General features: G+C 54.7%; 1 protein-coding gene across 2 annotated transcripts in view; it reads left to right on the top strand.

Moving 5' to 3' along the window:
* The window catches only part of CSNK1G2 (casein kinase 1 gamma 2), a 46,416-nt gene that overhangs the window by 12,545 nt on the left and 6,656 nt on the right, over window positions 1–27,215 (top strand). For both annotated transcript variants that reach the window (XM_042794483.1, XM_042794484.1), the window contains exons 2-5: window positions 17,356–17,852; window positions 25,640–25,680; window positions 26,265–26,334; window positions 26,770–26,918. In XM_042794483.1, coding sequence (XP_042650417.1) covers window positions 17,666–17,852; window positions 25,640–25,680; window positions 26,265–26,334; window positions 26,770–26,918 — 447 coding nt within the window. In that variant the 5' untranslated portion in view covers window positions 17,356–17,665. The remainder of the gene's footprint in view (window positions 1–17,355; window positions 17,853–25,639; window positions 25,681–26,264; window positions 26,335–26,769; window positions 26,919–27,215) is intronic.

Genomic DNA, 27,215 nt, shown 5'->3' with positions numbered 1-27,215 from the left:
GCAGGGGTGTCCTGTGCTCTAGAGATGGTGGCTTCCAGAAGAGTGAGCATCGCCTGCTGTAGGAGCAGGTTTGTGTCCTGGCATGTAAATTGTCAGGCTGGTGCAATGTGCTGATGGTAGTCCTTAAGCTCCTTGTCTGTCCTGCTCCTGGGGCAACCTTTTGCCAAGGAAGGTTGGACCGGATAATCCTTGAGGTTCTTTCTAACCTGGTATTCTATGATTTTCCTTGCTGGCTTCAGGGCCACAGCCTCTGGGGTGTGCCAGGAACCCCCTGTGCCTTGCACATGAGGAAGCTGTGCAGATGGCGAGCGGAGGGAGTGCTTTTGCTCCTTCTGTGGCTGCTCATGTGCTGCAGAGAGGGAAAATGGAAGCATTCAGAGCTAGTGCTCTGCTAAACTTTGATTTCCTGCTCCCTGGAAATTGGGAGCCAGTGGGGATACTCCGGGTTGTTCAGTGATGCTGAGCCAGCTCCAGCCAGTTTCAAGCCATTTGTGGTGTGAGGAGACCCATGGTGTGAGTGTCTGAGGGCAGCAGTCTGTTCCCCATCTGCTCCTGAGGTTACTTGGGAGCCTGTCTGAAGGCTGTGGGGAGATAAAAGGGCTGAGTGTGTTGTTCTGATGTCCTGCTCCCCGGGGGGAGGAGAGTGCCTGGCTCGCCTGGCTGGTGTTCATGAGTTCCTCTGCATGGAGGAAATATCCTCCAGGTGGATGAAAGATTTTGAGACCGTCATCCAGCTTGGGCTTGGGGGAGGAAAGGAAGGGAAGGGAGACACGCGCTTCCAGGAATTTGCTTTTGTTATAGGAAAGGGGTTGGGAAATGTCCCTTATCCTTTGGAGAAGAACACATGTTGAGCCCCTTGTCCTAGCTACAGCTGATCCCTTGCAGTGCTGGAAGGAAGCACATGTGGGATTCAAGGGTGTGAGATCTCTGAGGGCAGCCTCAAAATGGTCATGTTCTTCCTCTGCTCTTGAAAGTCTCCTGCCACTTGACAGCACTCCCTCTGAGACGGTGCTTGGATGGCTGTGTCTTCCCGTGTCCTCTGCTCCCATTCTGCTGCTGCCTGGCCCGTGGGACGCAGCTGTGGTTTGTGCTCTGTAAGCAGAGCCGTGGGGGGAGCTCTCCCACAGCGCGTGGGGGGGGGAGGTCTCGCCCCACCCTCTGGTCAGACCCCCTGACTCAAACGCACACCAGAATAATCCCTGCCTGGGCTTTCTGTGGAGCCTTGTCCTGCCGTGACAAGGCACGGGTCGTCCCGTGGGCAGCGTCCCCCCTCAAATGGTGCCCAGCACGGTGACTCCTGCAGAAGAGGGGGGCGGCTGAGAGGCAGAGGGGGCTGCAGTTCACCCGCAGCCTGGCAGCGTGGGGGAGAGCTGCGCTGCGCTTCAGCAGGGAGCCCGCTCGTCTCCACCAAGCTGCCATACAGAGTAGCCCATAACTCGGGGTGACTTGGGGCTGCAGGGGTGCCCCTTTCTGTGGCGCCTGGTTGAGAGCTGCTCTTTGACCTCCCCATCTGTGGGAATTACCGATAAAGGAGCTGCGTTGACAGCAAGGAGGGGGGAACTGTTGTGTTGTCCGCTGGCTGCACGGAGGGGTGCGGGTCTGGGGCTGCCTGCCGTGGGCTGGGGGGTTGCTCTGTGGCTTGTTGGCAAGGGGTGGAGGTGGCACAGCAGCCCCTGGGGTTTTCATGTTGTAGTGAGGATTGCTGCTGCCGTGTGCTGGCTCATTTTATGTCCTCAGGGGCCTGTGGTTGCATAAACAGGAGGAAGTTTTTCCTGTAGGTCTTTCTCAGTGGGCTGTAGCGGAGGCTGTGGACCCGGCTCTGCCTTCAGTAGGGTGGAGAGGGGCGATGGTGCCGTGCACAGCGTCGTGTGCATGACGAGGCTTTATTGATGGACTGGCCTGGTGGTGACAGTTGGGCTGTCCCAGGGCTGGGAGAGCAGGACACCTTCCCATCTTCCTGCTTTGGTGAGAATAACTGATTTCAGTTTGGGATTCAGAAATCTCCCGGAGCTTGCTCTTTCAACTGTCTGACTTCACGCTAATGTTTAAATACACGTGTGTGCTCTTGTGCACAGCTGCAGATTCAGGGGAGAGAGGGAAAATCCCAAACTTTGTTAACAGCAAGTGGTACAAAGCGGCCCTGGTGCCAGGCTGGGAAATAAGCCCATCACAGTGTGGTGGGGAATGGGCAGTTGCTTGCCAAAACATCTGCTCCCCTGCTCTGGGGAGGTGTGTTAGCACCGGCTGCGTGCTGTTCTCTGTGGGTTGCTGTGGCCAAGGGCTCCGGAAGGCGGCAAGCAGGCGGGCTCAGGACCAGCTCTCAGGTGGGCACGTTGTGGCCACCTGCGGCTGCTGCAGGGTTTCCCCTCTCTGCTTTGCTGGGCCATTGCCATGCTTTTGGTACCTGCTGTTCCTCTGGGTTTAAGTCCTCTTGCAGCAGGTTGGCCCTAAGCCTTTTCCTTTTGCTGGGCAGGTTCTGCAGCCTCTGCCCGGTGGCCTGGCAGCTCTCCGCTGCCACGGCTGTTGCTGCAGAGCAAAGGTGGAGCGTGGCTCTGGCTGCAGCGGAGGTGGGGAGACAGCCTTCCTCTGTTCTGTCTGCGAAACCGATGGCAACTCTTCTTTCACAGCCATTCCTGTGCACGCTGCCGGATGTGCACTCGGATCCCTCATCAAGAGAAAGGCGAGCAGCACTTTATCTTGTTTTTATGAAAAGTGTTAGCTTTTGAGGGCATGAGAGTATTCAGGGACAGGGCTGGGAAAGTAGTGTGCTGGTAGAGATCTTAAGGTCTTAACCTTATTTCAGGCTGCAGCAGCACAGGAGGAGGTGTCCTAGCCTCACATGTGAGATGCAAAATGGAAGTGGTTGTTCCAAGCTGCTGTGTGAAAATTATCTATTTGTCTAGAAGCCTTCTTTTTTTTTTTTTTTTTTTTTTTTGCCACTGCCTGGTGACTGCAGAGCAGGCTGTGAGCTGCGGAGATGGGAGGGAAGGAGGTGGAAGGGGAACTTGCCTTACTTGGAAACCTGACATCTGAATGCAATGCTTTCCTGCCTTGTTCTTGGAGCGTGGCCCAGCACAGGTACTGTCACAACGAGGCTGATGATCTCGGTTGTGGTGGCAGTAAATTTGTTTGTGTGTGACAAATGTATAGGATCATGCCTTTCACAGAAGGGTTTTGCGGGTGCCTTGTATCCCGCTACTGCTGCCTGCCTCTTGCCGCTTGAACCAGCGTCGTTACCTAAAGTTAAACCTGCTCCCAAAACTTCAGTGGTACTGGGGGAAGGATGGAGAGGGCATGGCGATGCCTGTTACGGACATGCTTGTACAGCTCCTGTTCTGCATTTGCAGGCGCTGCTCAGCTTTCGGGAGTCAGTCGCCCTTCGGCTGGATCCCCACGGTACTGCGGGCCCGGCGGTTGCTTGGAGCACGTCTGGATCTGTCCTTGTTCGGCCTCCCCGTCCCTATCACGTGGCAGGGCGGGAAAAGGGTGGCTGAGTTTTCAAGGTGTTTTTTTTCCCCACAGCTGAAGCAAAAATGGTTAAAAAGGATTGGTGTGTGGTGGCAGAGGTTGAAATACAGAATAGGGCTGTCCACCCTGAAGGTGCTCTGGGCTCGGGCTCTGTAGTCTGTTCGGTAGCTTTTTGAGCAATAGCTCTCCTTGGGCTTCTGTTTCCCAGGGCGCAAGTGTGACTCAGTGATTTGGGATACAGGCGATCCTTTGGATGGATACCTGCTTGCAGACAGAGCCAATTTTGTGAGGAGTTACCAGGCGTGAAAGCAAACCTCAGGTTTTGCAGTAGGTAAACATTAGGGACTTGACTTATCCCGGTGTGTCAATCAGATCTAGCTAGATTGTTCTGCTCCGAAGCTTCTTGGGGTTGATGTTGGCTGTGCAAGGCATCTGGAGCTTTATGCTCTGGGCATGAGTGGAGTAAATAGCAGTATTGGGTCTTGACTGTAGAAATGAAATCTTTGCAGTCTCTCACCCAAAATGAGCATGCTTGTGACAGTGAAATTGGTGCAAGAACTGGGCAGGATGGGACTGTTTGGAAAAGAAGCAAGTTTTGGTCTTGCATCAGCCTCAGTAAATGTGTGGAGGGGAGAGCAAGAGAAGGGGAAGGCACAGGACTGGTAAACAGGTTTTTGCTGGCCAACTGCTGTGGACTTTTGGAAGGCAGCTGGTTCCTTTGCAGCTCTGCTTTGTAGCAGCGGCATGGATTTAATTAGTATCTGGTGTCTAACTGGAGCTTGCTGCGTTGTGGGTGTATTGTCTGGTTTAAATAGAAAACCCACTGGCAGAGCCGCAAAACCCAGCGCATGCGAGGGGCTCGATGGCTGAGACCACTTGTTCAAGTAAGTGACTCTGTGTATGAAATGCCTTATTGAATCCAGCTCTTGTGGTGCTGAGCGGGGGCTTGAAAGGCATCGTCAGCGTCTTGGCCGGGGTGCCTGCATGTGTCCCGTGGAAACTGCCGGAGCATATGGGCTGTGGGAAAGGATGAAGAACCGGGAGCTGGACTCTTGACTACTGTCCTTTTAAGGTCTCCCAGACAGAGACTTGGCTTTGTCTGTAACAAACTTCCTTTCTTCCAGTACTAGTAACTCTACATTAGTAAAACCGAAACCACTACAACATCCTAATTTTTTTTTTTTTTTTTTTTTTTGTGCTAAACTGTTAAGATGTGATAGATTCTGCAGAATTATGGCCTTGGGTAATTTACTTCATGCAGGAGCAGAAAGCAAGCCCGTGTCTTTCCTATTGTTGTTCAGAACCAGGTTTACTGCTCTGGTCACCCATCTGTTGCCTACAGCATCCCTCTTACGGTAATAACAAAGGAGGCTCCAGTTTCTCAGAAATTGTTCCACCTGTGAACAGGAACATCAAAGTGACATCAGTATGAGCAGTGGGGCACCAGGCTGGAGCTGCTGTACTTGGGTCGTTTGCTGACTTTGCCATCTTCCAGCTGTGTACCAGAACCTCTCCTGGCCCAGCAGCTGTGAGGATGGCTGTTGCTGGTCTTGGAGAAGGGATGCTGGAGTAGAGAGCAGGTAGGAGATGCCCAGAAGCATGACGGCAGGGATGGATGGGAAGAGATCTCTTGCTACCTGACTCCTTCCTGCAACCAGGCGTTTTGCATTCCAAACTCCCCACAGTGGTTTGACATTGCTGCTGTTTCCACGTGGTGTGGATCCAGCACAGGGACCACGGGAATGGCTCTGGGGTGCGTGTGGCTCAAGAACTGGAAGGTGGCTGCCCTGGGGCTTCGCTGGGCACGACGGCACGTCGCTCGAGGGGTAAATCAAGGCATACAGTACAGACCCCCTTTGTGGGGTCTGTAAAGTCAGCCTAAAAGCTGTTTCCCTTCAAGTCTCTCTAATAAAGCTTCCGTGTGTTTTCTGATAGATTTTATGAATTCTGTAGCTGGAAGTTTAAATTTGTGGCTGATTAGCCCAAAAAGGTGAATAGACTCTCTTAGGCACTTGGTTCTTGAATGGATTTGTCTGACTTGTGATGTGTTTGATCTTTTCCAGTCTAATTTTCAGATCTTGTCTTATTTTAGCATGTGCATATTTACTATTATTATTTTTCCTAGAGAAGTATTTTTAGCTTTTTGCTCGGTTCCTGTGCTGCTGCTGAAATTTCCATCATGGTATTTCCGGCTCCTTGGTAAAGCACAGTTAATATTTTCCATCCAGGTGTAACTGCTTTGGACGGGGATCCAGCAAAAAGAGTGGAATTCTGCATTCGGCTGGAAGCAAATTGGATAGCAGGCTGCAGAGTGGAGAGATGCTTCATGAAGTTTTCTTTGTGGCTGCTTTTACTGAGAGATTTAGGAGTTGCCCTAGAAGAGCTGTTGACTCTGCAAGCTTGTTTGTGTTGAAAAACATTGAGGATCTGGGTTGTTCTGAATTTGGACTGTCCCAAAGCACATTGATTTCCATTTCTGCTTATGCAAGCAGGGAGCAAACACGGCATCAAAACGGTCCCACTCCTGTTGGTTAAAGAGGGGCCTGTTTCTTTAGGTATTTTTGAGTGCAAAATAATTACTGCTGAGCTACTGCCAGAAAGCTGACTCTTTGTAAAGCTGACACTATGCACACGTACCCTTGCCTGCCTGCCCACCCGCGGCGGGGCAGGAGTTTTCCTCCTCCGTGCTGCGCTGTGGTGGGAGCAGTTGAGACTTCAGGGTGAAGTCGTCTGGCTGCTGGTCCAGGGGTGTTCTCCTGCATGTGGCTTGGACAGCTCTTCTGTCCTCCTCATGAAAAGGAGGCAATTGTTTTAAAATCACAACAGCGTAGGGAATTCACACCTTCACGTGAGTTCCTACCAACTCTTCAGAGTGTTGCCTTCTGGGCTCCGTTGGAAACTGAAAACACCACTACTGGGGGTTTCCCCCCTTTTTTTACTACTTACTTAATTTTATTCTGTTTAGAGAACAGATTTCAGTTTTGTTCTCACTCTCTTTTGGGGCTGTTATGGTGCTGGAGTTGGATCATGCACACTCCAGGTTCGTGAGCACCTTGGGCGGCAAGAGTCCAGGATGGTTGGGCCGTCCAGCACTAACTGCACTGTTAGTGGTGCTGGAATTGGAGGAACAGCTGAGATTCTGCTTTAAAGCAGGCTGGTATCCTCTAAAGATCTCAGTGAAATCACCCGTGAGTCATTACTGGGTTTGTGTTGTGAGAACTTTGGTGTAGCCGAGCATTGGTGAGGTCTCCGAGCTGTGAAGGGGGATCCCCCTTTAGTAGAAGCAGTTCTCTGCTGTGATGTTGAAACTCTGCTCCTCTTATCATTATGGAGGGAATGATGTGGCATAAACCTTATTAAAAAAAAAACAAAACAACAACAAACCCAAAAAACAAACAAAAAAACCAACACAACAACAAAAACCAACCAACTGGAAAAAGAAAAAAAAAAAAAAAACAAAAAAAACCAAAACAGAATAAAAAATTGCAAATTCATAGTAATTCATTAAAAAGCCATGCTTGTGTTTGGAAGTTGGGAGAAAATAACTTCAAATAGATTTGGAGCTTGATTTCTTGTAGGTTAAGCGCTGACCAGAGTGCAGTGTCTAAAAAAAAAATCTTGTGGGGAAGAGAATAGCCAGTAACAAGAGAACACTTCTAATTTAGAGAAAAGCTTAATAGACACGATAGCTGGAAGAAGAAGCCAAAAGGAAAAATCCATCTTCTTTGCAGCACAGCTCAACTCTGGGGAAAAAACAAATGCTATATTATAATGATTTTTATGATACATTTTTTAAATTTTGGTGGTTTTGTAGCTTGGATTTTTTTTTTTGGACATGGCTGAGGGCCACAGATGGAGACTGAGGTGAAACGCTGGGGCGTTTGGGCTGGCTAATGGTCAGTGCTGGGAGCAGCACAGCTATGCTGGTGTGTGATTTAATCTCTAACAGGCCCAACGCGGTCCTGCTTCGCTTGCGAGAAGTCATTTTTGTTTGTTCTGTGTTAACTTTATAGCTGGAAGTGATGGTGTGTCTGATTATTTGCTCTGTTAGTGGGGTGGTTTGTTTTGGGGTTGGTTTTTTTTGTTTGTTTGTTTGTTTGTTTTGTTTTTTTTTTTTGTTGTTGTTTTTTTGTTTTTTTTTTTTTTTGTTTGTTTGTGTTTTTTGGTTTTTTGGTTTTTTGGTTTTTGGTTTTTTTTGTTGTTTGCTTTTTTTTTGTTTTTTTTTTTTTTGTTTTTTGTTGTTTTTTTGTGTTTTTTTGTTTTTTTTTTTTTTTTTGTTTTTTTTTTTTGTTTTGTTTTTTGTTGTTTTTTTGGTTTTTTGCTTTTTTTGTTTTTTGTTTTTTTGGTTTTTTGGTTTTGTGTTTTTTTGTGTTTTTTTTTTGGTTTTTTCGGTTTTTTGGTTTTTTTTTTGGTTTTTTTTTTGTTTGTTTGTTTTTGTTTTTTTGGTTTTTTGGTTTTTTTTTTTTTTGTTTTGTTTTTTTTGGGTTTTTTTTTGTGTTTTTTTTTTTTTTGTTTGTTTTTTGGTTTTTTTTTTTTTGTTTTTTTTTTCCTAACTATGATGCTAAGAGCAGTGTTAGCTGTGTCTGACCCCTCTGCTGCACAGGGAGGGCGAGAGCCCAGCCCCAGGGCACAGCAGCAGCGGGAGGGCACTGGCCAGGCTGGAGGTGCTGGGACCCCCCTGCACCCACGGCTGGGGGGGGGCTGAGCTGAGCTGGGGGGTGCGAGTGGAGTCCCCTCTCTCTTCACAGCCACACCATGTTCTCAGTAAAGAGCTGAGGAGCCAGGAAGGGAGGGGAGGTTTGGAACAAGGGTGCTCGGATCATATTGGATTAAAAGCTTTGCTGCCACGGTTTGCGGTTTTTTGAGGTTTGTGGGGGCTCTTGTGTGTGTGGTTTTGTTTTGTTTTGTTTTTTTCTTCCCCTCCCCCAACACTAGAAGAAATTCTGGTAGAAACATTATCCTTGTTTCTTTTCAAGAAACAACGGGGATGGAAAAAAAAAAAACATGTTTTGGACAAACTGCCCTTGCAGATTTCCTAGTTGTAAACACTGCGGGACCAAAAGTGAAACCATGCTGCGGTGTCTGTGCTCACTGGAGGAGGAGACCGGCCGCAGCGGTTCCCATGTCGGAGGGGAAACTGCTCTTCAAACGCTCCTGGTACAGTGACCATGGTGATAGAACTGCGTCTGCTGTGTAATCGGTGACTCAGTCCGACAGCACCGCACAGCCGTGGACCGGTGTCCGTGTTTGTGCGATGGGGGACGCAGCGGCTTGGAAGGAAGCAGTCAGGGAGATGGGCTGTGGGGCTTCAGATGAGGGCTGCTCTTTGGGATGAGCAAGCCGGTGGGCTTGACATGAGGATCCGAAAAGTAGATTTGTGACCCGCTGGATATTCCCCACCAGTGGGCCGAACCTCACGCGTGGGCAGCAGGAGTGCAGGTACGGTGGGTGGGTTTCATGGGATGGTGTTGCTGTTCAGCGCGGGAGTTTCTTCAGTCGGTTTACTGACTTCTTGTCTTTTCCCTGAAGGATGCCTTGGAGGAGGCAGGGGGAAGGCTGCTGAGCTCTCAGCACTGTTCAAAAGCTGAGAAAGAGCCAAGCATCTCCCTGGGGACCTCGAAGGGTCAAGGCAGATTGCAGGGGAGTTGTTATCCCAGCGTAATGGCCGGGAAGTCAGTCCATGCCCAGATCGCCAGGGAGGCGGTGGCAGAGCTGAGAGCTCTCCAATCCCAGCCCCGATCTTGAACCGTGAGGCTCCCCCACCTCTGGAAACGCAGTGCGTGTTACGCCTGGATTACCCGGTGGCTCTGCATCAGCAGTTAAGTAACAAACTATTTAACAAGAGCTTCCTGTTGTGCTGACACCAACGCGAACGCACAAAGGAGGAAACGGGGTAAACAGAGCTGTGCTGGCTCCCGCCTCGCTGTAACCTGGGAAAAGCGTTGGAGATTGCAGGGAGGCCTGGATGCCATCTCTGCTTACCCTGACCCTGCTGGGCTCAGGGGATGATGTTCTTGTGGCTGCAATCAGCAGGAACTGCGCAGGCGTTGTGCCTTGCTGGGAAAGCGGCTGCTTTCAGGACTTTCTGATTTTTACGGGATTCCCCAGGGCAGATAAAGGCCCCTTCACCCCTGTCCTGCTTCTCTGGCTCTTCCACATGGGCTGTCCCCTGTGAGATGCAGACAGTTGTCCATCATCATAGGGTTGGCACAACTCTTCTGTGCTGTGTCAGATGAGATGCTCACATCCAGAATTCCCTTCTCTGCTGGGTGCCTTGAGATCCTCAGCCAAAGCACTCAGTCTCCTTTTTTCTCAAGGGACTGGGAGGAAATTGGGCCAGAACAAGCCAATCTGCCTTTGCCTTAAGGAATATTCTGCTGCTCCAGTAAGTTTGCTTGGGTCTCCTCTGACCAGAGCTGTAGCTGGTGGAGGTGCAAGTTGGAGAAGGCTCTGAGTGCTGCACAGTCCCACTGCCTCTCCAGTCCACGCAGGAAACTTCCCTGGTTGGTGGTCAGGATGGTTTTTTTTCCAAACAGCAAGGTTTCCCTCTTCCTCCTGGGGAAGCACCTGATGCAGCTGAGGACAGCCCACCCTAGGACTTGTGTCTGAGCTTTGGCGTGTCTGTAGTGTGAAGGAGCTGATGGTGAGCTGCTGTGTCTGGCTCGGAGGTGAGGTGCGTGTCTGGGAGCGGAGGAAGCTCGGGAGATCCCTCTGGAGCCCCTTGCACTGCCTGAGCCCAGCAGCACAAAGCAGGGAGAGGAGCCTACGCTTCCAGCTTATGACTTGCCTGTTGCCCAAGCAAAAAAGGCCTCTGTATACTGTCCAAGCCTTGGAAGGACTCTTCATTTAAAAAAACAAAAACAAAAACCAACCAAACAACAGGCCCCTCCTACCAGTTGTCCAGCGTGGATTTTTCTCATAAATGTCAAGACTTGAGTCACAGGGAGGCTGGCAGCGTACTCTGGAACATGATGCCACCCCTCCAAGGTAGTAGCAGGAACAGGCTTACTGTGGTGTCTGACACTGCTGTCTCAAACTGGTCTTTCTCCTGTGGCACTGGTGTGTGTGTGCACAGAGAGAAAAGGGAAGGAAAGCAGCCTGAGGAGCCCCGGTACTGCTGCAGGGCTGGGAGCGAGTCACCCCCCAGACCGACAGCTCTGTGTCGGTTGTGGAAGAGAGGAGTTTAGAATCTGTGAAGCTAAATCGGTGCCGAAGGTGTGTGAATGCTCCTACCTCGGTATAAAGGTGGTCTACTTCCAGTTTGATTGTGTTTGTTCTTAAACATCAATTAAATAAGAGCGGCTCAAGCTGGCTCTTTACACATGTGTATGTGCTTGCTGTCAGTCCAGTATAGGTTGTCTGGTTTTACTGGTCATGTTGACTGTCCTGCCAGCGAAGCTAGCACTAGACTTGGAAATTTTGTGTTCAAACCATATTTGTCTAGAATATGGGAAGTATTTGCGTTATTTTAACATTTGGGAAAAGCCACTGGATTTCCCATTTGTGGTAGCTGTATGGACAGGCTTTTCCTTGGAGCTGTCAGCTGTTGAAAGAGCAGAAGTGAGGAGCTTCAGCCCAGAGTGAGGACCTCAGCCAGCCCTGCACAGCGCGGGACGCTGCAGACCCAGTGGGACAGGATTCTCTTGCACTAGAACACTCAAGGGTTTTCCTTTCCTCTTGATCCAGAGCAGAGTTGGTGGGAGAAGGTTATTTCGTGGTGAATCCCTGTCCTGTGGAGCAGCTGGAACAGCCTCTGTCCTCAAGCTGCCATCTTCTTCCTCCAGCCTGCGTTGGCCTCGGCTCCCCACTGCCCCGGGCGCGGGGGAACGGTGGCCCCGTGGAGGATGCAGGTGTGGGCCCAAACCCCCATCGCAGGAGCACCTTTTGTACTGCTGCAGTTCCCAGCGTTCGGCTGCAATGAGTACTTCTTTTTTGCCCCTCTTCAGCACCTGTTTCTCATTCTATAGCTGCTCACACCCCAGATGAGTTGTTCCCCTCCTGAGCCGCCTCCACCCGGAAGGCCCCTAGGCAGAGCCGTGCAGGAGTACCGGGAGTTGTCCTGCTTGTCTTGGGTCTCTGGAGGCCTCACGTAGAGTGTGGGGCAGATGGAGAAGGGCCCAGCAGCGCTGTGCCGTGGCGCCTGGAGGCTGGTCTCCACGTGCTCGGGTAGCACTGACGTGTCTGCAGACCACTCAGAAGCTGGAGGCTTCCGGCAGCCCCTTGCCTTTCCGCTCGCTGAGCTCTTTGGGGGGGTGCCTCTGCAGGGGTGCCCCGGGTCTCCTGCCCTCCCGCGGGAGGAGGGAGCTGCCCTGTGTGTCTCCAGCACCTTCTGGCCTACCTCCGGGTCGACCGTACCCAGTACAGGGCTCTCCCGTGGGAAGCCTGATGAGGCTTTCCATGACCCCTCATTTTGGGAAGCCTCGGTGTCGTGGCACAGCTCTTCCCTGTTTTGGCATGAGCAGAGTTGGCTGCCAGCACTGGAGACTGGAATACATTTTTTAACTACAGACCTTTCTAGACATCATCTGGGACCGTCTGCAGCTTGCTTTAAAGATGTTGGATCTTGCTTTTAAGACTTTTGATCTCCTTGTAAGCAAAGACTTCATCTGCCTTTTAAACTTCTAAAACGTATTGGGTTTTGGTTTCAGCTGTGTAAGGCCACCGGTTGCTTTTTGGTCTGGATTTTTGTATTGGGAGCCAGCTGATGGGTCGTCCTTTGGGACATCAGGGTATTTGTGATTATTTTTAGCTTTTAATTGGCAGTGATCTGTACTTGGAGCTGCATAGTGTCAAGGGCTTTTCTTTTTTGTGCTCTCAAGAAGCTTTCCTTTATCTTTCATCTGGATGCAGCTGTGTTTCTCTTGCTTGCAAAGCGCAGAGTACATGGGGAAACTGGCTTCAAGTAACCATGCCAAAGGCTTGTGGAGGTCAGGGCTCGGTACAGCCGAGCCTTGGTGGCTGGGAGCAGCATCACACCGGTCCAGGGGTGCTGGCTGGTCCAAAAAATGCCACAGACCTGCTCCCTGACCTTCACCAATCGCTTCCCTGCTCCAGGCCACTGTTTTTTCTTCCCCTCTTTTGTCTTGCCCCATTTAATTGTAACCTCTTTCAGGCAGGAACAGTGTGTGGGTATAAAGGGCCTAGAACAATGTGCCCCAGATGGTATTGTACAAGTCCTTTCTCAGCAGCCACGAGGTTTCACTATACAGGAGATAAATTTTTTAAAATACAACTTTTCAGTGTTTTATACTTGCAAATGTGGCCAGGAGCTTCCCGAGCCTTTATATTTCAGTCTGTCCCAGGTCTCAGGCAAAGGCTTGCACTAGAATTGCAGCTTTTTCTTTTAAAAACAAAACAAAACAACAACAACAACAAAAAAAACTAAAAAAAAAACACCCCCCAAAAAAAAACAAAAACAAAACACAAAAAAACAAAACAAAACCAAACAAACAATCCTGCACCCCCAGTCCCTTTTTCTCACCCTCATGACTGGAGGGAAAAGCTTGTAAATGCGACTAGAGCAGACCTGGTGTGCTCAAAACCAGATGGCAAATAAAAAGAACCCAGTATTTCAACAAAAACAACACGAACCCCTTCTTTGGGTTTCGTATGATTGCTTGAGTGTGGTTTTGCCCCCTTTATGGTACTTTCAGTGTTTTTGTGGTCCTGTTTTGGGGCGGTGCTGAAGTCACTTGTACTTGTCTACAGTTTATTTCACTTTCAGGCTGCCTGGCTTGGAGCACTTGCACTGCAAACACTGCAGGGCAGTGCTTATTTGTTTTAAGACCACAGCTTGCTTTGGAATTTCTTCTACCAAATTTCAGGCCAATTTATTTTTTTCTTGTTCGTCCCGCTCCCTCCCCTTCCCCCCAAAGAGAGAAAGAAGTTTTCTTAGTTTCATCTTGCATCAGAATTGACACCAGGCCAATAAATTCCGTGTAGAAGGTGCTTTTCTGAGGCTGCTTGCCTCGATGTGACCCTCTGGGTGAGGATTCCTGTTTGAAATCCAACAGCGTGCTGTCAGTTTTATCTGGGGCACATTCCCCACGGTGCTGCTACCCTGGGGTGGCAGGATGGGGCAGGTCTGGGTCCCTGTTGCCTGTCCAGAGGCTGCTGTGTTTTAGCAAACACGGGTTTTGCAGGACTGTTTGCTCCAGAGCAGTGGGAGTCCTGGGATTTTACCAAAGGTTTCTGTTTCTGATTGGGTTGTTCTCAATTTTAAAGGCCAGAGCTCTCTTTCTGGCACAGAGTGGAAAACTTGACCAGTCACCCGCACAGCGAGGTGGGTCCTGCTTTTGTACCAAGGTCCGAAGAGCTGTTACCTCTCCTTGGCGCTATTTGGATGCGAAAATAGATTCCTCCCGGCCCTCAGCTCCCCTCGGCTCATCCACGGGGGAGGTTGGTGGGCAGAGTTTGGAGGAGCATCACTTGCCCTGGCCTGACTCACGCGGATGCGGTTCAGCGACTTCCTGCTGCTCTGGCCACCCGGCTTTGGGAGAGGGGGAGTTGCAGCTCGGCGGCCGGCTGGCACGCAGCCCCAGCGCGGGGGTCAGTGCTGTGGCCTCGCTGGCCGTTGCCCTGGCCCTGTTGCCTCAAATCGGGGTTCGGGGCCGGGTTCTTTTGCAGGGGCTGCTCCCAAGACTGGGGCTCGCTGCACAGGCGGAGCTGGAGAGCTGCGCTGTGCTTGTGTTTGTCTGGGCTGGAGGAAGACGGCACAGTCTCTCGGTGCTTGCAGGAAACAGTATTTATTTTTTCCCTCTGTTAGGGCTCTGTCTTGCTCCATTGTCTGAAATTCCCTCGCAGAGACAGGCCCGTAACCCTTTTAAAAAAATAATCCCAAGCGCGGGGGCTGGAGCTCCCTCGACTCTGGCTGTCGGCCGCCTGACTCTGTGCAAACAGTCTGGGCCTGCAATCCCCCCCGGGACTGAACATAAAGGTCTGATTCAAAACGAGAACGGGGTATGAAGCGGCGTGGCCTGCGCATCGCTGTCTGCCTCCCCTTCCCCGCTGTGGGGCTGGAGCCACGTCTGGGGGAAGGGGGGGCTCCCAAAATGCCTGGGGAGAGTCCGGCTGCTCCGGGAGCTGGGAGGTCGCGGGGAGGGGGGGGGGGAGAAAAGGGCTCCGCGGCGTCCTTGCGCGAGGCCTGGCGGAGGTGGGAGAAGCGGGAGGCAGGCGGGAGGGCACGGCCGTGCGCCAAACCCGGAGCGGAAATTATTGGGGGGGAGCAAAGAATGAGCAGGATATCACGTGTGGGCCGTGCGCGCCTGGGGCTGGGGGAGAACAAAGCGCAGGGAAGCCCTGCTCCGCCGCCGCTCCCACCCCGCTTCCTGCTGGCACGGGACAGAGACCGCTGCCTGCCAGGGGGGAAAGGAGTGTCAGGGCAGGGGCTGGCCTGGGGCCTTGGGGGGAAAAGGGGAAAGCTCTGCGTGCCTCAGTTTCCCTCAGCCGAGACGTGCTGGCGGCAGCAAGATGGTCCCCAGCCTGCTGGGGTTGGCCTTGGAGGGCCGGGCTGCTCTGTGCTGGGGCTGCTGTGCTCTGGGGATGCTCTGGAGGTGTTTGTTGGCCTGGAGGACGAAGCTTGGGGGGGGAAGGAGGGGGCTCCCACCCCCCGTGAAAGCCTTGTTCCCCAGTACTTGGGACAGGCACGTCCCGCAGTTGGGTGCCGTGCGCCCGCACCGGCCCCAAGGAGCTGGGCCAGCACCCTGTACCTTTGGTGCCTGCAGCTCCGGTCCCTCCTGGAGAACAGCAGCATTTTGCCAGGATGCTGCGGACAGATCGTGGTGGGCCCTGGTGAGGATTCCACATCAGGAGAGGATTGGGAGCGGGGCAGCCCCAGGGAGCCGCTCCCCTGCCCTTGTCCTTCCCCCATGCTGAGCTCTGGCTTGGGTGTCTTTTTCCCTCTGTTGCTTTTGGACCCTCCCCCATTTCCCCCCATGCACCCTTTAGCACAAGAAGCCTTTTTTTTTTTTGTTATTAATAGCTATTGGGAGCCAATAAAAAGTTTTACGGGGTTTGGCCAAGCGTCTGGACTTGCAGTATGCTCATTTCCTGGAGTCTGAGTGCTGGAGGGGCGTGGGTTTGCTTGTTTAACCTGCAGGTAATGAGGCCGTGGCAGCGAGGGCTCTTGGTGGGTGTCACGGGAGCCTGGAGAGGAGTGGAGGAAGGTAGTGAGAGGGGGGGGAATGGGACTGGGGGAGTTGGCGGGGAGGGGTGCGGGCTGCCTCGCAGCTTGGCTCGCTCAAAACACAGCAAGGGCTGAGCTGGGAGCAAAACCAGAGATGGTGAATGCTGGAGGGGGGGGAAAAGTGGGGCATGCGTGGGTATGTCTCGCTCTCATGTGGCCTCCCAGTGTGCACCCAACTCCTGCTAGACCCTTTGCACTTCCCAGCCCGTATTTAGCTTGCTGGCTGGCTGGCTGGCTGCCTCCTGCGTGGGCATCCCTGCGAGAAGGGACTGAGCCCGACCTCCTCCCACGTGGCTCCGGTGGGAGTCCTGGATGAAGAGAGAGCGTGGCTCCGTCCTGGGAACCTGGTTCCCAGAGCACAGAGCTGGTCAGTGGTGCTTGTCCTGGCATCCCTCGGGGAAGGGAGCGAGGGGCTGATTTGGCCTCGATGTTGGGCTGTGGCTGCGTGAGCAGTCAGCTGCACCGAGGGGGCTTGTGCGAAGCCGATGTCGTAGAATCGTAGAGGAGTTTGAGTTGGAAGAGAGCTTTAAAGGTCATCTAGTCCAACCTCCCCACAGTGAGCAGGGGTGGGCACATTTGAAGGAGCTCCCTGGTTTGAGGGGCTGGCTGAGTCCTGCCTGCTTGTGGGGGCCAAGGGGAACCCTGAATTACCCCACCACCAGCATGGGGCTTCCCACCAGCCTCGCTGGGAGCTGTGCACGTGAGGTAGGCGAGGTGCCACACAACCATGGAGCAAACAAGCGTCCAGGGCCATCAGTTACTGAGTGTCACAGTGGCTTTTGCCCAGGCTGCAGCCAGCAGCCCTGTTTGCCACCATGCCTCAGTCCGGGCGTTGCAATTAAAAGCAAGGTTTGTTCGCAAGAGCAGAGGAAGAGGCGACAATTAGGAGCTCGCCATGGAGGCGAGCAGGGTGTTAGTGAGTCCTGGGTTCCTTTTTGCCAGTGTCTGTTTTATCCCAGCCGGGCAGGCCTGGGCACGGTGTTGTGGGAGCCCTGAGCATGGTCACCCCCCAGCACCACCCCCACAGCTGCTTAGAAACCGTGTCCTCTCCCACGCGTCCTGGCGCAGGATCGCTGGCACAAAGGTCCTGGCCCAGCCACAACGGAGGCTGGTGCTGGGGGGAAGTGCTCTGACTCAGCTGGCCACAACCTCTGGACCCGCAGGGACCCTCCCAGCAAGCAGCCGTCTGGGCAGAATATCCTCTTTTCACTTCGTAGGAAATTGCCCGTCTGACGTGGTTTGCCCGTAACGCGGCGGTGTACGTGTGTCCGCTGCTCGTGGGGACTCTGGGGTCTGACCAGCAGCAGCCTGGCCCTGAGCGCCTCGGCTGATGCTTGCGAAGGTCTCCCTGCCTCCAGCAGCCCTTCCCCGTGGGGATGTTGTTCTGCCCACATGAGGCTTTTCGGGCTCCAACCTGGAGACGTTCATCGAGTGTTTCACCTCCTGCCGTGGCCAGACTTTTATTTATTTATTTATGCCAACATCTTAGATGTGGGGCACCCTGTGGCAGTCCTGATAGCCCGGCTTCTCTCACCCCTCAGTTGTGGCACTCTTGCATCATTCTGGGAGTTATCTGTAACGCAGGGGAGGTGTTGGAGGGGCTCTGCAGAGCTGGGGGCAGGAACCTGGAGCTCACAAACCCCCTGACGTCCTCTGCCTCTTCGTTTCATTGTGCTAATTTTCTCTCTCTCTCCTTTCCACAGCTGGGAGACCAAGGAGCCACGCTGGGAAGACCCTCTCCGCAGGATGTTCTCTCCACCAAAGAACTCCCTCTAACAGGCGATGATGACAATCCCGGCAGGACCTTGGAAAGCACTAACATTGCAGTAGCCCAGCACCCGTGGGTGGCAGTTTATCCCTTCTTCTCCACGCCCCGCCCTCCCATCGCTCACCGTGATGGTGTATTAACTAAGAAGAGCCCTGCTTCTTTTCTCCTCACCCCTCAATTTTCGGCAGCTCTGGGATTTGTATGGCAGCAGCGTAACCGTGGAGAGGCCGGGGTATCACAAACTTATGGATTTTGATAAGAGAGGAGGGAAAGGGGAGCTGGAGGAAGGTAAAAGGATGTCCAAGACAGGTGGAGGAAGGAGCAGTCATGGAAGCCGGAGTGCTGGAACCAACTCGGGAGTCTTAATGGTGGGTCCCAACTTCCGGGTCGGCAAGAAGATTGGATGCGGCAATTTCGGGGAGCTCCGTCTAGGTGAGAAGGGTCGTCTTCTGTCCTTGCTATAACTGCTTGTGCAGGAATTGCCCTGGCATCCACCTCCTGCAGCAGGAGGAGCTGGCACGTGCCTCTGACTGTCAGCACCAAGGGTGTTGGCTGACCGTACAGTGTTGAAGCCTTGCGTGCTGCAGGTAACCCTTCCTTCCTTCGCAGAGCTTCCTCTTCCTCAGCTCCTTCACTCTGTGCTTGATCCTTCGAAGCCCATCACAGCCCGAAGGACTGGTTGCAGAGGTGTTTCTCATCTCCTCCCCATACCTATCACTCTTTGAGTTTGTCAGGGAGAGCGTTACAGTTCAATCCTGTCTGTTGGAAGTGGTGGTGGCCCACACAGGCCTGGGTGTTCCCCCCTGTCCAGGAACACTTAACGAGTAAAATTTCATGAGATGCTGTCGTGTGCTCACTGGATCTCACCCCACTTGTGCAGAGGGTGCTGCCCTCCTGCTGCGCCACAGCCTCAGGAGAGCGGGGGCCTGGGGGGTTTAGTCTCTGCTGGGGCAAACATCTGGGGAAGAGAGTCAGTATTTCATCCTGAATAAAATCTCCAGTTGTTGAAACTGGTTGTTTCAAGAGACTCCTAAAATTTTGTGCAGGGGAGAGAGAAGGGGCTGAATAAAACCCAAGCACCTTCCATGGTCGCTCCATTTTGAACTGAGTTTATCAGGAAAGAGTTCAAGCAAACTCTTGTTTAGAGGGTGGGTAGGTTGCTCCTCTCCCAAGGACTCGGTGTGGCCCAGGAGGCTTTCAGCAAGATGTTAACTCTTCGGTTGGCATCAGGCATCTGGGAGAGGCCTGGCAGTGCTAGGCACTGCTGTGCCGGCACCGCAGGCTGGGTAAATGTCTCCGGGAATGCGCGTTGGATGTGTTGATGGAGTCTCTGCCAGGCGGAGCGTTGGCCTTGGCTCAGAGTGCTTTGGGAAAGGGCTCGTGCCCTAGGAAGAGGGGAGAGAGCTGGTCCCTGGAGCAGGCTGGGAGCCTCTGACAGCTGTAGGCCTTGTTGCTCTGTGATATTTTAAGCAGCGCCTTTTCAAACCGAGCTCTGAACTGAACCTGCAGTAAATGTGGTTGTCTCGGCATGCTGTTTGCGTGCAAAAGGAGCGGGAGGTGGGAGGCTGTCGGGAGGTGGCAGCGGCAGCCCCGGCTCAGGGCACCCGTGCGGAGGGTGGGGTGAGTTTACCCACCTCTGTCTGTGGGGAGTTAATGTTAGCTCTTCCCAGCATGACAGACTGGCTGGTGCCAGGCTAAACCGTCCTGTTCCTGAACTCCCCGATGGGATCACCGCTTAATTGCAGAGCTTGGGAAAACGCTCTGTTTAAAATCCAGCCACGCGGTTCCTGGGTTCAGCAGCGGAGGGTCTGTCTCTCCTGGCGTGGTGAAAAGCTGTGATCCTTCCTCCAGACCTAGGTGTTGTAGGAGGAGAGGTATTTTGGGATTTTGTCACACCAGCTGCTCCTTTTACTACCCAGGTGGGTCTGGTCACCACCTGGGGACTTGGTGCCTCCCTGCAGGGTCTGCCTGTGTCCTTCCACCTCCTTTTCCCTGCTCATCAGCAAACATCCCACAGTGGGTGTGTGTTTCTGGGTGAACTGTCTTCCAAGATCCTGCTTTCCACAGGGGTCTGAAACACCAGGGGCCGTGGCTGTTGCTTTGTCTGGTGTGCTCAGCACTGAGGGTTGGCACACCCCCCCTGCTTTGGCCCCCCCCTCGCTTTTCGGGGATGGCACCGAGGTGGGCACGAGTCTCAGGCGGATCTGAGGAGCATCTGTGAAACTGGCAGTCTGGCTTGCTCGGAGCAGAGCGGCCAACTGGGAGCAGTTGGGCTCGATTTGCTGATGGATGAAGGGACAAGCAGTGAACTCTTGCTCTGGGGCTCTGCAGCAGTTGATTCTTGCTGCGAGAGTTTGTCCTTGCCACCAGCAAGAGGAGTTTCTGCTCCCTTCACATGGGTTTCCTGCTGTGTCACACCCTGTAGTGTCTGGCCATAACGCGGTAAAGGTCTGAGCGCAAGATCTCATCGCAGCAGTGGAAGCCACAGTTATGTGGCTTTTCTCCTAAAATCGCATCTTTCTTCCTTAGGTGTGGCTCTGAGCTGCCTCAGGGCTCAGGAATGCTTTCAGGACTTCACAGAAAGTAGGGATTCCTCCAACCGCAGATGAATGGCAAGGGACCAGAGGGATCCTGCTGTGAAGTGGGAACATGAGCAGGGATGGTCCCCAGTTGTTGTTGGACACTCAGATTTTCCCTTGGGAATGGAGTATTCCGTCCTCAAGGCAGGTTGGTTGCAGAGGCCAAAGTGTAGCTCAGTGTTTTAAAGCTGCCACATCTTTTCTTTCATAAAAAAAGCCGGGAGATCTTGCAAAAGCATGCCAGTAGGTGACTCCTCCAGCTCCCAGCGGTGGGGAATGGAGGAAGATGAAGTTGTCTTCCTGAAATAGGTAACACTGCCCGATTTTACCACCATGCCAAGAGGCAGGTGGCCAATCTGTCCTTCTGGGTGCCTCAGCTCAGCTGCCCCAGATCAAGACAGGTGTCCTCCTAGGTTCAAAGGTGTCCAAAATCAAAAGTGATTTGGTTAAAAATAAAATGAAAAAAAAAAAAAAAAAAAATTGGCATAAGGCAAGTGTGGGAAGCCAGAAAGGGAATGACTTGGGCAGGAGTTCCTGGCTGCCAGCGCCATGCTTAGATCCCACCCCTCTGTGTTCGTGCTGGCCTTGGCGTCCTGGGCGATACACAAACGTAGTGCCGGTCCCCGTCCCAGTCCGGTGGTGCCGCTGCTCAGTTCCTCCCCGTACGAGCACAGCTGGAGAGCTGGGCTGGGAGCTGGAGCGGGGTGGCTGCCCCAGCCCTCTGGCACTCGGGGTTTGGGGAAGAGCCGTGTCGGGGGTTAGCGAGGGGCAGGTTTAGGTCACGCAGGCGGTGAGTCCTGTTACCTCCTGGTCACCCTGTCGGTGGTGCTTCACCCTGGGCTGGGCAGCACATTCAAAGTGCTTGTTCCTCCCCCCAGTCAGCCCGAGGCTTCGGACAAGTGCCAGCCCAGCCCCTCCCCGGGCTTTCCAGGGGCAGCCCTGGGCAGCACCCACTGCCTGCAGCCCCCCCCGGAGCTCCCCCCTGCCCCTCTGCTGCCTGCAGCCAGCCGGCCTCTGTGCCAGGGCTGGATGCTGCCCTCTGAAACACAAGGCAGGAAAGAAGCTGGTGGCAGCGGGGGTGACCGGAGCGTGGCTGGTGGCTTGTGTGCCCTGGCACCAGGCTGTGGCCGAGCGACGGGAACCTGCTGTCTCTGCCAGCTCCCTGCACCCCCGGGAGCGAGGCCAGCCCGTACTGCTCGCAGCGAGGCTTTGTTGGAGCAGGCCCCTCTTAGCAGCTCCTTGGTGCTGCTTTGGGGTGCACCGGGATAAGGGGAGAGGAGGAAAACGCAGAGATTAACCAGAAATGTCAAAAGTGAGCCCAAAGGGCCTGGGTGGGATGCAATCCCCCTTCCCCGAGCTCTGCCTCGGAGCTGTGGTTGGATGCCAGGAGCTGCTGTTTGTCCAGCTGTGCTCCCTGAGCCGGGGGCTCCCCGAGGGCCCCCCCCCTCAGCCTGGGTGCAGGCAGAGACGGGGACCCTGCAGAGGCTGCTGCTTCTGTTCTTCCAGCAATAAACTGCAAATGTGATTTTTTGCAGCTTTTCTTCTCCCCCAGCCTGGTGCATTCATTTCTAATGGCAGCTTGGAAACGCAGCGGCTGTTTTCCTTTGAAGATAAAAGCTGGAAATTAACTTACTTTTAAAAAGTAAACCCTGCATTTTGGAGTGAAGAACACGGGGTGGGGGGGGTGGGGGGGTGGGTCCTTGTGCTGTGCATGTGCCAGCAGCAGGTCAGTACTACAGCTGGTCTGGGGCCACGTCCCAGCTGAATGGTCACGTGCGAGTGCTGGGACGTTCCCAAGCTCTTGAGCTGTGGTTCTCACCCCTGGCCTGCAGCCTCACGGGGGGTTCCTTTCTGGGGGCCACACAAGGAACCATCAGGAGATGCGGGCCGGGGTCAGCGCACTGCACGTGACACCCCACGGAGACCTCCCTACCCGCACACGGCTGGCAAAGGGCTCAGCCACATCTAAAAGCGGCTGCCTGGCCGGAGCCGCAGACCCACCGCGCTCCGGCGGCAGCTCACGGGCGTCTTTGGAGCGGGCTGGGGGAGAGGAGAGCCCAGGCGTTGCCTGCCAACTGCTCCTCCTGCCTCCCTTGCTAATGGCTCGCTCTTGGTTTTCCTCTTGGTCTTTCAGAGCGTCTTCTAGAGGAAGGTCAAACTTTAAAATAACTTTCCGCCACCCCCCCCCCCCCCCCCCCCATGATGGTGTTAAAACCCAGTGCTCCAAGGAACTGTCATTGCTTGGACTGATGCGGCTCGCGTCGCCGGGCTGCGGTGCTTGCAGTGCTGGGCTGGTGCCTGGCTGCCTTTGCACAGAGCTGCCTTCCCCTGCGCTGCTCGGCTGCATCGCCTGGGCACCGGAGAAGCCAAATTGCCGGTCCCGGCGCCCAGACCCGACTCGAGCCCCAGGCAGGGGCAGAGGCTCTGGGCGAGGGTCGGTGCGGTGCTGTGCCCCACGCTGTGCCACGACCGAGGGGCAGCGCCAGGCAGAGGGGCTGCCACAGGGGAAGCTGCTTGGACGGGGACCCGGCTGGGAGCCCGGCTCTTCCTCGGGCCACTGTGATGTGCAGGAGCAGGCGCTGGACCCCCCTGCCCCCAAATCCGCCCTCGGGAGGGGGCGATTTGGGGGGGGTGGCACCGGGTTAAGAGAAAGCCGTGTCCGGCTTTTCAGCACCGTAGGGACCCCAGGTGGGGTGGCTTCGGCTCGGCTCTGGTCGGACACGCCGCGTCTTGCCGGTGCTGGCACCTGGATTTGGAGGCATCGCCAGCACAGAGCAAGGGCAAAGGCCTCTCTGCAAACATAAATATTTGCTCTCTGCCGCCCATCTTGCTGCTTTTCTCTTTTTTTTTTTTTCTTTTTTTTTTCTTTCAAAAGCACCTTTTCTTCTATGAATCCTGCAGCGCTGCCTGCTTGAGTCCTCCCTCGGGGCGGCCTGTGGGCTCCCAACACGTTTTGGGTGGTGAAGTTCTCATTGTTAGTGAGCGCTGGGTGGCGTGGGGGCGGCCGAAGGAGCTGCTCGGGGAGCTGCAGCCTGGAGTTCCCCCGCTGTGGGCCGGGCCCTGCCAGGGGAAGGACCCCACACCCCTCTCTCTTTTCCCTTTCGCTTTTTCTTTCCTGTTGCTTTTTTTTTTTTTTTTTTTTTTTTTTTCTCATGATAGGCTGGTTCTGCTCTTTGCACCTTTTTTCCCTTGGGGAAGGGGAAGAGAATGGTGGTGGTTAGACAGCAGCAATGGTCCGTCCCCTCTCTGCTCCCCCATCTTTCCTATCAACTTTGTCCAGGCCCTCTGAGCATTACAGGAAGGGGTGAACCGTGAGGGTATCAAATGATTTGGACTCATTTCTTGGGCTGGGAAAGGGCTGCCAGCTTCCAGAGCATTTTTGTGGGTAGCTTTTTGAGCTGGTGAGCCACGGGGGGGGGGGCCAGCGTGGTGGGGACAGGATAAATGCCACGTAACAGGGACAGGGTGGACCTCTCCAAGCACAGCCCAGCTGGGGATGCTCCTGCCTCCTTCCCTTCTCCCTCCCTGCTGTGCTGGGCCAGTTACGCAGTGCCTCTCTGGCAGGGTGGCAGGTATCCTGCTGTAGTTATTTTTTTTTCCCTCTTCAAACTCAGCCTAACCTCGGAATATCCAGCTCTTGAGTTTTCTGGTTGCGTGTTACTGCCCTGAAGGCAGCAGTGATATTTTTGGACTGAACTGCAGAGCCCTGAGGCTGGAGCCCATCTTAGCCAGGGAGCACGTGGGGGGACCCGGTGCCGTTGTCGCAGGCAGGGCCGTGCCTGCCCCCTGGGTCCCAGCCGACACATGGGGCTGTTTTGCTCTCCCTTGCAACTGTTTGCAAAACACGCAGGTCCTGGTGCGTGAAGATAAGCTGCCTGCACGCGCTTCTCCTCCCTGCCAACTTGCTGCCTTCTCTCCCCGTTAAATCTTTGGGAGGCAGCTGCTCACAGCAGGGGCGAGGGAGCTGCACTGGGGTCCATCAAGATTTCAGTTCTTCCCTTCCCCAGTCAAGTTCCCAGTGAACTGAGAGCTTGAGCTCCCTGGAGCCACGCACGGGTTTGGGAGATGTCCCACCTCCTCCGCAGGAAATGTCAGTCTGTGGTGGGCCAGAAACCCTGGGACTGGCATACGCTTGTGTGAGCCAGACGTTTCTTCCTCCCAAATCACCTACTTCCTAATCGCTGTGAAGGGATTTGGTTTTGCAGAGGCAGGAGGCAAAAGTGGCTTGGCAGCGGTCCCCTGGGAAGGGCGAGGGTCAGCGAGGCAGCAAGATTGAGCCCCTCCTTGGCTGCAGAGCCTGTCGCTGGGAGCAGCCGCTCCATTAATATCTCCCATTCATCCCTCTTCCCGTAATCCTGCCGCCGACTCTGGCGCTCAGCAGCTGGCTCTGATGTCACCCGGCGAGGATTTATTGCTGCTTCAGGTGGAGAGCGGCAGTCGGAGCAGATGAAATCTTATGCCAGGAGGAGCTTGTTCCCTGAGCAAATCTGCTTGGAGAAAATCCGAGGAGACAGATGCAGCTCCATCAGATATGCACATGCCAGGCAGTGGGATCGCGTGTCTGCTGGCTCTGCGTGCTGTGGAAGGGAAACTGCTGCAGTTAACTCCCGTCTCCCCGCTGTCCTGGAAGGCTGTGGCAGAAGGGACAATCAAATTTTTCTGCAAACCTCTTTAGTCTTTGCCTTTATGGACCTGAGGCAGAGGTTGTACTGACGCTTCCCAGGTGTAACACCTTCTCCATGCCCTTCTGGCTCTCTGGGGCGAGCAGGGTGATGTGCAGGCGCTGTTAGGTCAACCTTTCTGTAGTTACGGCTGTGAAAACTCCTTTTGCAGGTGCTGAGCTCTCTAGGAAGTCATCTACAGGGTTTTGGGGGCATGGCTGCCCTTTCAGCTCTCCTCTGCACTTGGAGGCAGTCGTCTGGCCCTGCCCGCAGCACATCGGTGCCTCCAGCCCCTCCTCGTACAGCCTGGGCCGTGCCGTGGGTCTGATCCTGGCTTCCCCCTGCACCCTCGGCCGGGCGGGAGCGTCCCGAAGGATGGGGTCGGGCTGTGCCTGTGTGCCATCCCCAGGAGTGACCCCAGCCCCGGGGAAAGGGGTTGCTACCTACCTGCGGTGGCTTTGAACCACAGCCAGCTGCAGTGCCCCGGCGCTCCTGGGGGTCCTTCCTCCCTGCCACCCTCTGCGTGGTCCTGCCACCCACAGAGCAGCGTCCCCTGCCTCTGGACAGCCCTACCCGGAGTGGGGCAGCCCCTTTCCACTCAGGGCTTTGGCTGGGAGAAGCGGCAAGTCCCAGCCTTGTTCCTGCCTTGGCCAGTCGTATCCCTGCAGGCCTGGGCTGGGACGCTGCCCCCCTCCCAGCAGACTTGGCTCCCGGCCCCCCCAGCAACCTGCCCGGCCCAGAGGGATCCACTTACTCCATCTGGGGGTAATTAACAGGCGTGCTTCAACTCCCCACAGTGGGTTCCTGCTCCTGCTCACGCCTCCAGGCTTGTTTATGTGTTGCGGGAGCTGCGGAACCTGTTCAGGACGTGGTTCTGCAGCCCAGGAGCCCTCGGGGGACTGCGGCGGGTGTGAAGTGGGGTTAATGCAAAGGCTCACTTGCTTTCAATTGACTTTTTTTTTCGTGTCTCTCCCTGCAGGAAAGAACCTCTACACGAACGAATACGTAGCTATCAAATTGGTGAGTCCCTCCGTGGTCGTGGGGGGGGGGTGTGGGGGTGTGTGATGTTCGGGCCATCTGGGAAGGAGATTGTTCACCCTCCTCAGGTTCTTGGAGGGCGTCAGGCGGAGCGGGTTGCGATAGGTGATGGATGGGTGGGGGCGCGGGGGGAGCTGCGCTCACTGCTAGGAATTGAGGGCAGGCAAAGCAACGCGCGTCATTGCAGGTGGGGTGATCCGGGCCCCGGGAGGGAAGAGCTGGGTCTTTGCTTCTTCAGGACTTCCCTGTGGCCTGTGCTGCACTCAGCCGGTGGCCGCAGCACAGAGACCTCCGGGAGAGGGTGGTCGGTCCTTACTGATACCTGCTCCCATTAATGTCTACCCCAGCAGCCAGATCTCTCTGGAGGGGGTGGATCTGGCTCCCATATGGGCTGATTTTCTCTCATCGTCTCCTGAGGCTTCATCTGCGTTTTATACCAGTTTTTCTCAACCCCAAATTGTTCTCAGTCCAACTGTTGCCAGCGTGTGAAGGACGTGTCTTGACACCCAGACCTCCCTAACGCCCTGCTTCCTACGACAGCCTTAACTGTTCTTCTCTTCTCCAAGGAACCCATAAAATCCCGGGCCCCCCAGCTGCACCTGGAGTATCGGTTCTACAAACAGCTCGGCAATGCAGGTATGGGGCCGGGCTGAGCTGCCGCGGGGGGCTGGCTGCCCCGGGTGACACTGCTAGGAAAGGGAGGCTGCCTAAAAATGCGGCTGGGCAACTTCACTCCTCGGCCTGAGCAACTCTTGCCCATCTGCTCGGCTGGGAGAGGGCAGTTTTACACAGAGCCTCATCTGATCCCTGATCCCTTTTTGTTTAGTTCTTTCCCCCCACCCTCCCCCCGCAGCAGAGTCAGGGGTGCAGATGGAGCTGCCTCCTTCGTCCTCCTGCCGAGAGCAGAGCCAGGCTGGCTGTGGCGTGGAGGGAGGGCAGTGTAGATTCATCCCCCCCCCTCCCCTTGCAGCCCCCTGTCCCAACGCCAGCAATGGCATGGCTGTGACAGCACGGCCGTGTGTTGCTCAGCCCTGTGGCAACCCCTGACAGCCCCTGCTCCACCTCTTGCAGAAGGAATTCCTCAGGTTTACTACTTCGGCCCCTGTGGGAAGTACAATGCCATGGTGTTGGAGCTGCTAGGACCCAGCCTAGAAGATCTCTTTGATCTGTGTGATCGGACCTTCACGCTCAAGACCGTCCTGATGATCGCGATCCAGCTGGTGAGCACAGCACCTTCCGCCTCGCCTGCGGCTCTGCCCGGCTCGGCCTGGCCGTGGACGGCCCCGGGGGGAGCAGGGGGGGGGCTGCGTGGGCACGGTGGTCAGGCTGCGTGGGGACCCTGCAGGGAGGTTGAGGGGAAGGAGGGGGGAGCCAGCCCGGCAGGCTGCAGGAGACGCTGCTGGCACATCCCAAACTGCCTCCCTCCCTAGCTCACCCTCTCCCCCCGCCCCGCACACAGCCCCTCTCTGAGCACAAATGAGCGTCTCTCGCTGTGTGTCCGAGCTGTGGCTGGACTG

Source organism: Tyto alba, unplaced genomic scaffold, assembly GCF_018691265.1.
Source record: "Tyto alba isolate M040663 unplaced genomic scaffold, T.alba_DEE_v4.0 Super-Scaffold_20000042, whole genome shotgun sequence".
Classification (NCBI taxonomy): Eukaryota; Metazoa; Chordata; class Aves; order Strigiformes; family Tytonidae; genus Tyto; species Tyto alba.
Note: the sequence above shows the minus strand (reverse complement) of the source record. Positions and strands in the feature narration are given on the sequence as shown.